Below are 14951 nucleotides of genomic sequence, written 5' to 3'. Positions count from 1 at the left end.
CGATCTCATGTGCAGAGACACACATAGGCTCAAAATAAAGGGATGGAGGAATAGCTACCAAGCAAACGAAAAGCAAAAAAAAAAAGCAGGGGTTGCAATCCTAGTCTCTGATAAAACAGACTTTAAACCAACAAAGATCAAAAGAGACAAAGAAGGGCATTACCTAATGGTAAAGGGATCAATGCAACAAGAAGAGCTAACTATCCTAAATATATATGCACCCAATACAGGAGCACCGAGATTCATAAAGCAAGTTCTTAGAGACCAACGAAGAGACTTAAACTCCCACACAATCACAGGGGAAGACTTTAACACCCCACTGTCAATATTAGACAGATCAACAAGACAGGAAATTAACACGGATATTCAGGACTTGAATTCAGCTCTGGACCAAGTGGACCTAATAGACATCTATAGAACTCTCCACCCGAAATCAACAGAATATACATTCTTCTCAGCACCACATCACTATTCTAAAATTGACCACATAATTGGAAGTAAAACACTCCTTAACAAATGCAAAAGAACAGAAATCATAACAAACAGCCTCTCAGACCACAGTGCAATCAAATTTAAGAAACTCACTCAAAACCGCACAACTACATGGAAACTGAACAACCTGCTCCTGAATGACTACTGGGTAAATAATGAAATTAAGGCAAAAATAAATAAGTTCTTGGAAACCAATGAGAACACAGGCACAACATACCAGAATCACTGGGACACAGCTAAAGCAGTGTTTAGAGGGAAATTTAGAGCACTAAAATGTCCACAGGAGAAAATAGGAAAGATCTAAAATCAACACCCTAACATCTCAATTAAAATAACTAGAGAAGCAAGAGCAAACCGTTCAAAAGCTACCAGAATACAAGAAATGACTAAGATCAGAGCAGAACTGAAGGAAATAGAGACTCGAAAAACCCTTCAAAAAATCAATGAATCCAGGAGCTGCTTTTTGAAAAGACTACCAAAGTAGACCACTAGCCAGACTAATAAAGAAGAAAAGAGAGAAGAATCAAACAGACACAATAAAAAATGATAAAGGGGAGATCACCACTGATCCCACAGAGACATAAACTACCATCAGAGAATATTATAAACACTTCTACACAAATAAACTAGAAATTCTAGAAGAGATGGATAAATTCCTGAACACATACACCCTCCCAAGACTAAACCAGGAAGAAGTCAAATCCCTCAATAGACCAATAACAAGTTCTGATATTGAGGCACTAATTAACAAACAGCCTACCAACCAAAAAAAGCCCAGGACCAGATGGATTCACAGCCAAATTCTACCAGAGGTGCAAAGAGGAGCTGGTACCATTCCTTCTGAAACTATTCCAATCAACAGAAAAAGAAGGACTCCTCCCTAAATCATTTTACAAGTCCAGCATCATCCTGATACCAAACCCTGGCAGAGACATAACAAAAAAAGAAAATTTCAGGCCAGTATCCCTGATTAACATCAATGTGAAAATCCTCAATAAAATACTGGCAAACCGAATCCAGCAGCATATCAAAAAGCTTATACACCATGATCAAGTCAGCTTCATCTCTGGGATGCAAGGCTTGTTCAACATATGCAAATCAATAAATGCAATCCATCACATAAACAGAACCAATGACAAAAACCACATGATTATCTCAATAGATGCAGAATAGACCTTCAATAAAATTCAACACCCCTTCATGCTAAAAACTCTCAATAAACCAGGTATTGATGGACTGTATCTCAAAATAATGAGAGCTATTTATGACAAACCCACAGCCAATATCATACTGAATGGACAAAATCTGGAAGTATTCCCTTTGAAAACCAGCACAAGACAAGGATGCCCTCTCTCACCAATCCTATTCAACATAGTATTGGAAGTTCTGGCCAGAGCCATCAGGCAAGAGAAAGAAATAAAGGGTATTCAAATAGGAAGAGAGGAAGTCAAAATTGTCTCTGTTTGTAGGTGACGTGATTGTATTTTTAGAAAACCCCATCTTCTCAGCCCAAAATCCCCTTAAGCTGATAAGCAACTTCAGCAAAGTCTCAAGATACAAAATCAATGTGCAAGAATCACAAGCATTCCTATACACCAATAATAGACAAACAGAACCAAATCATGAGTAAACTCCCATTTACAATTGCTACAAAGAGAATAAAATACCTAGGAATCCAACTTACAAGGGATATGAAGGACCTCTTCAAGGAGAACTGCAAACCACTGCTCAAGGAAATAAGAGAGGACACAAACAAATGGAAAAACATTCCATGCTCATGGATAGGAAGAATCAATATCATGAAAATGGCCATACTGTCCAAAGTAATTTATAGATTCAGTGCTGTCCCCATCAAGCTACCATTGTCTTTCTTCACAGAATTAGAAAAAACTACTTTAAATTTCATCTGGAACCAAAAAAAGAGCCCCTATAGCCAAGACAATTCTGAGCAAAAAGAACAAAGCTGGAGGCATCATGCTACCTGACTTCAAGCTATACCACAAGGCTACAGTAACCAAAACAGCATGATACTGGTACCAAAACACATATACAGACCAATGGAACAGAACAGAGGCCTCAGAAATAATGCCACACATCTACAACCATCCGATCTTTGACAAACCTGACAAAAACAAGCCATGGGGAAAAGATTCCCTATTTAATAAATGGTGTTGGGAAAACTGGCTAGCCATATGCAGAAAACCGAAACTGGACCCTTTCCTTACACCTTATACAAAAATTAATTCGACATGGATTAAAGACTTAAACATAAACATAAACACTTAAACATAAAAACCCTAGAAGAAAATCTAGGCAATACCATTCAAGACACAGGCGTGGGCAAAGACTTCATGACTAAAACACCAAAAGCAATGGCAACAAAAGCCAAAATAGACAAATGGGATCTAATTAAACTAAAGAACTTCTGCACAGCAAAAGAAACTATCATCAGAGTGAACAGGCAACCTACAGAACGGGAGAAAATTTTTGCAATCTATCCATCTGACAAAGGGCCAACATCCAGAATCTACAAAGAACTTAAACAAATTTACAAGAAACAAAAAAACCCCATCAAAAAGTGGTCAAAGGATATGAACAGACACTTCTCAAAAGAAGACATTTATGCTGCCAACAAACATGAAAAAAAGCTCATTACTGGTCATTAGAGAAATGCAAACCAAAGCCACCATGACATACCATCTCACGCCAGTAAGAATGGTGATCGTTAAAAAGTTAGGAAACAACAGATGCTGGAGAGGATGTGGAGAAATAGAAACACTTTTACACTGTTGGTGGAAGTGTAAATTAGTTCAACCATCGTGGAAGACAGTGTGGCGATTCCTCAAGGATATAGAACCAGAAATACCATTTGACCCAGCAATCCCATTACTGGGTATGTACCCAAAGTATTATAAATCATTCTATTATAAAGACACATGCACATGTATGTTTACTGCAGCACTGTTCACAATAGCAAAGACTTGGAACCAACCCAAATGCCCATCAATGACAGACTAGATAAAGAAAATGTGGCACATATACCCCATGGAATACTATGGTGTATATGTGCCACATAAAAAGGATGAGTTCATGTCCTTTGCAGGGACATGGATAAAGCTGGAAACCATCATTCTCAGCAAACTAACACAGGAACAGAAAACCAAACACTGCATGTTCTCACTCATAAGTGGGAGTTGAACAATGAGAACACATGGACACAGGGAAGGAAACATCACACACCAGGGCCTGTTGGGGGGTGGGGGGCTAGGGGAGGGATAGCATTAGGAGAAATACCTAATGTAGATGATGGGTTGGTGGGTGCAGCAAACCACCACGGCACATGTATACCTATGAAACAAACCTGCACATTCTGCACAGGTATCCCAGAACTTAAAGTATAATAATAAACACAAAAAATAAGAAAAAAAGGGAAGTATTTAACTGCAGAAATTAACATCCATTGCCGATTTATGAATGTCATAGAAAGCCAAGATTTTATGTTTTCTTTTCAACTTAATTTTTGCCCAAAGACTCTGATTTTATATAGAGGTAGAAATAAAAAATCATAGCAGTGCACTATTTCCAGTTTGCAACATGTCCTGAACTTTTAGGGCAAAATGATAGTCTTTATATAAAGAAAAGGTGATATAATAGTTGGCTTGGGTCCTGTTTCATTATCTAGAATTCCAGAAGAGCTATTTCAGCAAAATGTAACTCATATCATATTTTGCACTTTTTCTTTCTAGGTTTGGACGAGGATTTACTGTCAAAGTTCACTTGAAGAATAACAAAGTGACCATGGAGACCCTCACGAAGTTCATGCAGCTGCACTTTCCAAAAACATACTTAAAAGTAAGTGATGATGGCTGTGTGCAGTGGCTCACGCCTGTAATCCCAGCACTTTGGGAGGCCGAGGCGGGCAATCACTTGAGGTCAGGAGGTTAAGACCAGCCTGGCCAACATGGTGAAACCCTGTCTCTACAAAAAATACAAAAATTAGCTGGGCATGGTGGCACATGCCTGTAATCCCAGCTACTCGGGAGGCTGAAGCAGGAGACTTGCTTGAACCTGGGAGGCGGAGGTTGCAGTGAGTCAACATCATGCCACTGCACTCCAGCCTGGGTGACAAAGCGAGACTCCGTCTAAAAAACAAAAACAAAAACAAAAACAAACAAAAAACCAACAATGTAAGTGATTATCTTGCCTTTTGATCTTCACTAGTTTTGATGGTAATGTCATAGCGACATTTGTGATTTCCAAGTTGACTACAGCTTTATTATTAATCTTAATTTATTGATTAGTTCAAGATGCGTAAGATATGCCAAAGCATACTTAGTATGAACAAATAGCATCAATTAATTATATATTTTTGTACTTACTTAAAGTTAACACAGTCCTTTCACATACATGTATTTTTGTTTCTTCCTCACAAAGGATTTATGATCATATTGTATTAGTTTCCAAGTTGTATACCTTGCTGATCTACTCATTATATATATTAGGGAACTGAGGGATGACAGGTATTATATGACCAAGGTCATTTCTTCTTAAAAAAACCCAAAAAACTACAGAGCTCCAGAATGATTATCTGGTTTGTCCCCCTCATTTGAAAGAGAAGCCCACAAAAGTTGGAGCAGGACTGAGTAGAAATCAAGTCCTCAAGTTCTAGACTAGATGAAATATTGTACAGTTGATCTCATCTCACATATGCATAGGCATGGGATGGACACACACAGATATATGCATATATACCTAACATAGCCCATACTTAATTAAAATAAATGTACTTGACAGGAAAATTTGTCATTATTACATCTTTAATATACAGGCAATTTGTAGAAGATGATTTCAAATGATTGTTTTTGAAAGGAAATCAGATGTGGAATGATAAAAAGAAATTGGAAAGACTAGGGCTGAGGTCCAATTGTGCCCATGTGATTCCCAGCAAGCCATTACTCTCTGAGCCTCATTTTTCTCATTTGTAAATAGGAATACAGGAGTGTCCCACTATTCATGGGTGATACATTCCAAGACCTCCAGTGGATGCCTGAAACTATAGATAGTACCAAATCTGGTATACATTATGCTTTTTCTTATATAGAAACAGGCAGGTAGCTTACACAACATAAATATACTGGACGAAGGAATGATTCACATGCCAGATCGGGTGGTACAAAATTAGATCACACTACTCAGAAAGGCATGCAATTTAAAACTTATAAATTGTTTATTTTTGTATTTTTCCACTTAATAGTTTTAGAACTTGGTTGATTACAGGTAACAAACCATAGAAAGCAAAACCACAAATAAGGGAGTACTACTATAGTAACATCTACTTCACAAAACTGATGTGAGAATTAAATGATAAAGTGTCCACAAAGATACTCCATAAATTATAAGGCACAATGTTAATTTGAAGTGATTTTAGAGAAAATAAACTGCATTTTAAAAATAATTATTTTATCTTCATAAAATACCTTTGCCTCAGCCTCCCCAAGTTTGGCTAACTTCTCTATTTCTCTAGGAAAGAATAGCTTTCTTAATTCTTAAAAAAATTTTTTTTTAAGACACAGGGTCTCACTATGTTGCCCAGGCTGGAGTGCAGTGGCATGATCATAGCTCAGTGCAGCCTTGAACTCCTGGGTTCCAGGAATCCTTCCACCTCTGCCTCACAAGTAGCCAAGCATATAGGCATGTGCCACCATGCCCTGCTAAGTTTTGGATTTTTTGTAGAGACAGAATCTCACTATGTTGCCCAAGCTGGTCTTGAACTCCTGGCCTGAAGCAATCTTTCTGCCTTGGTCTCCCAAAGCACTGGGATTACAGCTGTGAGCCACCACACTCGGCCTAGCTTTCATGATTCTTATCAAAGCTCATTTTCTATCATCTAAATTTAAATCAAATTTAAAAGTAAAAGGACATCTTTCTTGCACAAATTGTGTTGGTAGTAATGCTTTCTCTTTTAGTGGATTTCTGGGTTGAAATCTGTGTTGTTTCACTGAGTGATGAAATTACATTCTCCCTGGTCTGTTCCTCATGGGACCAGAGCTATACAAGGCAAATGCAGTGATAATAAAAAGTCTGATTTCTCCGTAGCAGACCATTCTTTACAAATTTGTGGTGGTTTCTAGATGTCTAGAAGGAAAATAGCCAAAACAACAATCTGAGAGCAAAAGTAGGCAAGATGGCCCAATTGCAGTAACAGATATAATGCAACTACATGTCAATGGGAGATGCTAAGCAATGCACAAAGCGGGAGGAGAAGGATCTGAAATACATGGTCATGATCTGATGCACTGGCGTCACAGGGGTAGATTCTGGAATAAGAAAATATCCTAATCAAACTAGTATCAGCGAAGATTATCCCAGCTGCTTTCTGCAAGAAAGTTAAGTGTACAGAGTTTCTGGGGTTCTGAAGAGGCTGTTGCAGTAACTAAGATGTGGAGTAATAAGCATTAAGTTAATCATACTGGTGGTGCAAATAGAGAGAAAAGGTTAAGTTTGAGAGGTATTTTAGAGGAAAAATAAATAAGATCTGGTAACTGATTAAATATCCAGGAAAGCAAATTGTTAAAGATACTCCAAGGCAACTAGAATGGATTAAACTAAGTAGATGGTGATACTGGTGACCGAAATAAAGAAATTGGGAAGAATTTTAGGGTGAGTTGGGAAAAGGATGAGCTGTCATTTGAAGGAGCTTCAATGCTTTTGAAGTCTACTGTCTTTAGCCAATATAAATGGAACTGCTAATTTTTAGCGTTTTAGAACACTTCTAACACAAAAATGAAATTTCTTAAGATTGAGCACTGAGAAAGCTTATGTGAGCTGAGCATAATGTCACATGTGAAATACCATTCCACAAATTCTTTTCCAGGCAAGATTATAATGACTGTATAACTTCACATGAATATAGAATGCTTTGGAGTTTTCATGAACTTTTAAATTTGTTTTCTCTTTGACATTCACAAAACTTTCATCTCATCTTTGCAAGCCGTTAGTTTCAAAATATACTCGTTATTTATACTGTAGCATCATTTTCAGTGGAATGAACTTCAGTTATTTTCCTGAACTCTTGGTAAAGTTATGTCTAGTCATGTCAATATTACCAGACATTGCAAAATAAACTTTTTTCCTTTGGTTCCCACAGGATCAGCACCTCAGCATGCTAGAGTATCATGTACCAGTCACAGCAGGAGGAGTCGCAAACATTTTTGATCTGCTGGAAACCAACAAGACTGCTTTAAATATTACAAATTTCTTAGTGAGTCAGACCACTCTGGAAGAGGTAAGATATATACCACGATCCGTGTGCACAACGTCACATATTAATATTATTATTCATTCTGGTTATTTCTTTTTAATGACATTCAATTTGTTTTTAATTGAATTAATATCTAGTCTTGCACCTGAAAAACTTAGCAAAGAGCCTAATCAATTTCTCACTTAATTTGGGGATATTAAAAAAATAGATGTGAAAGACATTAACTTTTCCATTTGATAAGACATCTGTACCCATAAAGTTATATGTATACATAAAGAAAAAAACCCCACTATTTTCACATACATAACAAACAGCTGTTAACACTTTCCTTCCTTCTTCCATGGTAGGTTTCTTAAAGAACATTTCTATTGATTGGCTTCCTGGATTAGGGTTGGACAGGGTAATTAGAATTTGGTGCCAGACCTTTAGATCTGTTAAATTCAGGCAATTAAAGTGGTAAATGCAGAATCCTTTCCGTTCACGTACATCATCTGTCTTAATTACATTTGCATTTAATAACTACAAACTTATTAGGTCATCCTTTATCACTTCTGTACTGTCTTAATTTTGCACAGCTCAACCAACATGACATATAGAAAGTTTGATTATATCTGTCATTGGACTAGGTCTGAAAGTAAGGCCTTTAGGGATCAGTATATGGTGCTGCATTTGATGGACAACTCTTCTTGTGGGGCTTTAGGCATTTTAATGGGGGCTTTAGACAATCATGACTTTCCTGAAAATGAAGACTTAGTCTTCGACTTATGACCAACTACCAGCACCATGGCAAAATACAGACTCTCGATAGTTTTTGGATGAAACTATGACTAATAGATTTAATGACTTTAAACAAAGTGAAAAGATCTGCCTGTTAAGTAATTGGCTTACTGAACACAGTGTTAACATGGGCTTTCTATACAAATTTTATCTCAGTGCATTAACTCTTGAAACTAGTGAAACTTCTCTCAACATTTCTACACAATCATTCAATAAGGGCACAGGGCTGGGCTCCTTGTTTATACCTGATAGAGATATTGATGTAGGTCATATGAATGCAGAAATGTGGCTACAGATAGTCAACTATGGCTTAAGATTGACATGATTATAAATAAAATCATAGTCATAAATATGGTCATAGATATAGGTGCTGTTTTCAAGCCCCAGTTAAATTTGATTTTCTGAAAGGACTCCTAGTGCAAGCATGTATAAAACTAGGATTTGGATTTTATAGGGGCCTGCATACACATATATACACGCTTGCACTAGGAGAGAGGAAGGGGAGAGAGAGAGAATGAATTAACTTTATTTCTTCCTTTGGCTTACCAGGCATTAATGGCTTTATTTTCCCTGAAAAATCAGGTTTTCATCAACTTTGCCAAAGACCAGAAGTCCTATGAAACTGCTGATACCAGCAGCCAAGGTTCCACTGTAAGTGTTGACTCACAAGATGACCAGATGGAGTCTTAACACTTCCAGCAAACTCAATCTCAGCATGTGACCTGACCAATGGCTTCATTTTGAAGAAAAGCCACAGAAGATACACTTCCGCAAGATATCTTCATTTTAAAGTAAAGTATTATACTGTATGGACAGTTACAACTGTGTTAGACTAACAAGTAATTATAAAAGGAAATTTTTCCTTCTAAGTTCAGTGAGTGTTGTTGCTACTGAAATGAATTCCTGTATACTCAACACTGTGAGCATGCTAATGTATATGCTGGTGATTCTTATGCAAAGGTGAAGCCACCTCAAGACGAATATCTTAATTTATTTCTTTCAATAAAAAGACAGTTTAAAAGGCATGGATTTTGGTAGTTGAAATATAAGAGTGGAGAAGAAAAGTCAGATGGTTTGTGGCAGGTGCCACCGGGCAAGCAAACAACATAATTTATTTCCAGAAAACAACAGAATGAACATCATCATGAATACATGAATACATGAATCTGCTGTGATGTGTGAACTGCTAAGGGCCAAATGAACATTTGCAGAGCAGTGGGCACAATGTTTACAATGTATATGTATGTCACTTTCGGTACCTGTGAATGCATGGGGACGTGCTGAACCCGAAAAAGTGCCTTTCCATAAGGACTGCGATAGAGAGGGCAATTTACCCTGGTGGTAAACGGAACCTAGATTCACTCCTGCCATGCCTTGCCAATAGTAAGCTGCAGGGTGGAACAAGGGTTTCTTTTCAGGAAACATTCCTGTGGAGGGAAAACAAATATGAAGATAATTTTCAGCTAATTATCTGGGTGACCCAGAATCGTGTATATGGCTATAGGATAGACTTCTTAATAATGGCAAGTGACATGGCCCTGGGGAAAGGTGCTTTATGTACCGTGTGTGTGTGTATGTGTGTGTATGTGTGGGTGTGTATCTATACAAGTTTGTCAGCTTTGGCATGACTGTTTGTTTCGAAAACCAATAAACTCAAAGTTTAGAAAAACTCATTCATGCTGTCATTTCATTTGTTAGGGAAGAGACAGGAACCTAAAAATGGGAGTCATGTGGCCTGCAAAGTTTCACTTGATCTGGCCCCTCTTGGCCTCTCCACCCTCATCCCCATCTTTCTCTTTGGCCCTTTGGGATCTAGCCATGCTGGCCCCTTCCCACTTTTTCCAGTGCTCCACAGTCTTCCCCATCTCCAGACCTTTGCACATGCTGTTCTCCTGCTGGGAATGCTCTTCACCCCACACTTTTTACCTGGCTAACAGGCTCCAGAAATGTCATACTTTCTCAGAGAACCCAGACTGCCCGGCTTTCTCATTTTAAATCTGGTCTGCTGTTCTAATACTCTATACTTTGTTGTTCCTCCCAACCTCCTACTTTTCTGTCAGAGCATGCATCATCATTTGTAATATATCCAGACTGACTGACTAACTACAAATATATATATATATATGTACATTAACAGATGGTAACACAATTTCTTTCAGGATGGAAAATGTCTTTGCTGAATATAATATGTAGACACGCCTTTTGGAGTAGAAGGTATAACTCTGAGAGCGTGGGTGTCTCTAGGGTCCCAAGTGACAAAATAGATAGCCGAGCTCCATGAAAGAATAAAAGGAATTTGTTTGCTGTTCATTGCCTTTGTTGTGGTTGGCTGGTTGTCTGCTTGTTTCTGAGCAATGGTAGGAAAGGAAGCAAAAGAAAAGGACAGAAGGGACATGGAGAAAGGTGGAACCAGTGAGATGGCAGAAGGCTAAGTACTGAAACAGATGGAAGCCCAGTGAGAAAGAGAAGTGGTTGAATGGACATTTAAAACTATGAGTATTCAAATACTTTTTGCATATTCACTCACTGTGCAGCCATGCTGTGGATGGTCCCTGTTACCACTGAATCTTCATTGAAGTCAGACACACTTACAAATGCTCTGTGTGACTGAGTGTCTTGTGGAGACTGGAATGAAGATATGTTAATTCCTTTTTTGAAAGAGGTGCAGTACAGTGACAGCTTCATCCCAGAAGCTGTCAGACCATGAGACAGGGAGATGCCAGGCCATGTGTGGAGCAGAGCTTCTGACCATAGGACATGGATCAGGGACTCCAGCCAATCTCATCTACCTCTCAATGGGCAGGGAAGCCCCAGCTGGGCTCTGGACCATGATAGTAGCACCATTATTTGAGTGATTAGTATTTCTCTGTCTCACTAGGCTTGAAACTCCATGAGGACAGAGATCTATTTTGATCTTCCTGGCTCTCCAACTGGTACCTATATACACAATAAATATTCGTGGCACTCAATAAATATTTGTTGGTTAAATGAGTAAATAAATGAAGGAGAAACAAGAGAGGCTGGCATGGTTGATATGAAAACCAAGCAACCTGATTTTGTTTAAATTTCTGAAATACAGTGAGGTTTCTCATGAGGTAGTTTATTCTGAGGGAAGCAAAGAGAAAGATGATACATAGTCCCATATTACAGATATTACAATGAATCTACTGCGATGGAAGGATTTGGGTATCTTCTTTAGAATGAGAATGCTATGTTTTGTTTTTGCACATTTTTGGACATTTATTTTTCTTCCTCTTTTTTTCTGTTAGTATGTACTATTTAAGAGTATCATGGCACATTTTTATATGTAATTAAGGAACATATATGAACAAATATTTGAACCCATATCCCTTTGGGTTTCTCTGCAGTAGAGGAAATGTTTAGAGAATTCCCAGTTCCCAGAACTTGCACTCTGGATAATACCTACAGAATCTGCTTGCTTTTTTGTTTTTGTTTTGTTGTTCTTGTTCTTTTTTTTTTTTTTTTAGACAAGGTCTTGCTCTGTTACCCAGCCTGGAGTGCAGTGGAGAGATCACAGCTCACTGCAGCCTCGATCTCCCAGGCTCGAGTGATCCTCCCAACTCATCCCCCTGAGTAGCTGGGACTACAGGTGTGCACCTCCAAGACTGGCTAATTATTTTTTATTTTTAGTAGAGATGAGGTCTCACTATGTTGCCCAGGCTGGTCTTGAACTCCTGAGTTCAAGCAATCCTCCATCCATGGTCTCCCAAAGTGCTAGGGTTACAGGTAGGAGCCACCATGCCTGGCCCAGAATCTACTTTTTTAATGTGAGTTACCTGAATTACCTCTGAGGATAGTGGCAATTTTTACTTCATGCATAAAACCTAATTTTCATAATATTTATACAGTGGGTACAAAAATCACAAGAATGGAAAAATGATAAGCCAGGTAGAGTGACTCATACCTGTAATGCCAACACTTTGAAAGGCTGAGGTGGGTGGATCACTTTAGTCCACGAGTTTCACACCAGCCTGGGCAACATGGCAAAACCCTGACTCTTAAAAAAAAAAAAAAAAAAAAAAAACACAAAACATTAGCTGGGAATTGTGGTGCACATCTGTAGTCCTAGCTTCTCAAGAGGTTGCAATGGGAAGATCACCTAAGCCCAGGATGCTGAGACTGCAGTGAGGCTTGATCACGCCATTGCACTCCAGCCTGGATAAGAGAGTGAGACCCTGTCTCAAAAAATAGAAAAATGATCCAGACAGCCTTCTGCACAGTATGCTCTCTTCCTTATTGATCGACTTCTAGACAAACAGCAAATGCTGACCTAGGTAAAGATGGGAATGACCAACTAGGCTTCCGTCCTCTTACCTTCACCTGACACCAGAAGTCTGCTTGTTTCATTAACCTAAGCTTTTCAATGTAAGAAGACAACAAGCTACAAAGAAATGAATACTATTTCCTCTGGCATCATTTGTTTCAAGGTTAATCTTATCACTCCTTTGCTTGTAAATCCAGATTGGTTTTCCATAATCTGCAGGATAAAATACAAACCCCTTAACTGATCTTCAAAGTATTTAATAATCTGGTTCCAACACTTCAATCTCTCTTCCCCATGCAGTTGATGCTCTTACTGTAATAAATTTCTCGCTACTTCCTATTTATGTCAGAGCCTCTCTCAATTCTGTGCAACTTTGCTCACACTGCTCTTTTCTCTTGGAAGACCTTTTCTCCCTCCCTACTCAGCTTTTATCCAGAATCTCCTTTTCATCTTCATTACACTTCTCTTAGGCCTTATCTTTAAGGAAGACTTCCAAGAGAGCCTCAGGCAGAGTTAATTGTTCTGTCCTTTGTTACAAAAGCATTTTTGTGCATGCCTCTGCAGAAGTATTTTCATATCACATTATAAATCATCTCTGTACATATCTCTTCCCTGATTCTAAGTTCCTTAAGCGCAGTGACCTATTTTTCTTCATCATTGTACCTCCCATATCCAGCAAAATATCAACATATTGTTGCTGCTCAATAAATTTTTGAAGAGCCAAAGAGGTCTATTTCAACTTAGAAATGCTTGTAGGATTTTTGCTTTAACTTTTTTGTAATCATGTTTGTTTTAGTTTTAAAGTTTAAAGTTAATTGCTGGGGGAAAATGTGCAGATGACCAACATTTTAAGTTAAAATGTTGATTCTGCATAAAATGCATTTCATTAAAATGCCAAGCATTGGACATACGATTATTTTAGTAACACTATTGCCTATTATGGCATTTGCCTAAGGATTTTCTTTTATTTTTTATTTTTTGAGACAGAGTCTCGCTATGACACCTAGACTGGAGTGCAATAGCATGACCTCGGCTCGCTGCAGCCTCTGCCTCCTGGGTTCAAGTGATTCTCCTGTCTCAGCCTCCTGAGTAGCTGGAACTACAGGCATGAGCCACCACGCCCGGCTAATTTTTGTATTTTTAGTAGAGACATGGTTTCACCATATTGGCCAGGCTGGTCTTAACTCCTGACCTCATGATCTGCCCACCTCAGCCTCCCAAAGTGCTGGGATTACAGGCATGAGCCACCACGCCCGGCTTGCCCAAGGATATTGAAAATAAAAATGCTATTTAAATCAAATACTTTCAATGAGACAGAGTTATACTTAATCACTCTCATCGCACAAGTGGAAAAGCTAGGTAAGAAAGCAGTTGTAGTTACGTTGGCTGCATGTGGTGTCTCACACCTGTAATCCCAGCACTTTGGAAGGCCGAGGCAGTAGAATCCCTTGAGGCCAGGTGTTCAAGACCAGCCTGAGTACATAGCAAGACCCTGACACTACATAAAATTTTAAAATTAGCTGGGTACAGTGGTGTGCATCTGTAGTCCTGGCTTCTTGGGAGACTGAGGTGGGAGGATTGGTTGAGCCCATAAGGTTGAGGCTGCAGTATGCCATGATTGCACTAGTGCACTCCAGCCTGCACAACAGAGTGAGTCCTGTCTCTTCAAAAAAAAAAAAAGAAAAAGTTACAATTAAAATAGCAGGACCTACCACTTATTCATAATTTTTTATCTGTGAGATACAGGTCAAGTTTGCCACATTTCTTATTCTCACAACAAACTTTCAATTGGTTACTGAAGGTTGGAAAAAGGCAACTATCTGGCCCAGAATCATATAGCCAAAGAATGAATTTGATGCCACAGACTGTATTCTGACACAGACCCCTCCCTCACAAAAAGACTTGACTATGTCAACTTACATATTTAAAATCCATTCATAATTTAGTGATGAGCTGTATTTATGTCTGTGCTGACTTGGCAAGAGAATCACTGGTCCTGTGGGCCCTGAAAACTGTTCCCTTGTCTACTGTAGCTATCTCCAGTACTGCTTCTAGCCCAAACAAGAAGACTCTGTCCCTGACTATCCTCTTTCCTTAGAAATCCTTAGGAAGGATCCTCTTCTTTCACCTTCCTAC

The 14951-nt window shown here is 38.6% G+C and overlaps 1 protein-coding gene and 1 long non-coding RNA gene across 6 annotated transcripts in view; one reads left to right on the top strand and one right to left on the bottom strand.

The window, feature by feature from the left end:
- The window catches only part of ABCA12 (ATP binding cassette subfamily A member 12), a 206679-nt gene extending 196477 nt beyond the window's left edge, over window positions 1-10202 (top strand). For all 3 annotated transcript variants that reach the window (XM_016950439.4, XM_063790735.1, XM_063790734.1), the window contains 3 exons: window positions 4239-4344; window positions 7640-7777; window positions 9113-10202. In XM_016950439.4, the coding sequence (XP_016805928.3) occupies window positions 4239-4344; window positions 7640-7777; window positions 9113-9220 (352 nt within the window). In that variant the 3' untranslated portion in view covers window positions 9221-10202. The remainder of the gene's footprint in view (window positions 1-4238; window positions 4345-7639; window positions 7778-9112) is intronic.
- LOC112208398 (uncharacterized) overlaps window positions 1-14951 on the bottom strand; it is a 155125-nt gene that overhangs the window by 20180 nt on the left and 119994 nt on the right. The window lies entirely within an intron of this gene.

The sequence above is a fragment of the Pan troglodytes genome, chromosome 13, assembly GCF_028858775.2.
Source record: "Pan troglodytes isolate AG18354 chromosome 13, NHGRI_mPanTro3-v2.0_pri, whole genome shotgun sequence".
In the NCBI taxonomy this organism is placed as follows: Eukaryota; Metazoa; Chordata; class Mammalia; order Primates; family Hominidae; genus Pan; species Pan troglodytes.
This window is presented reverse-complemented; position numbering and strand designations above follow the sequence as displayed.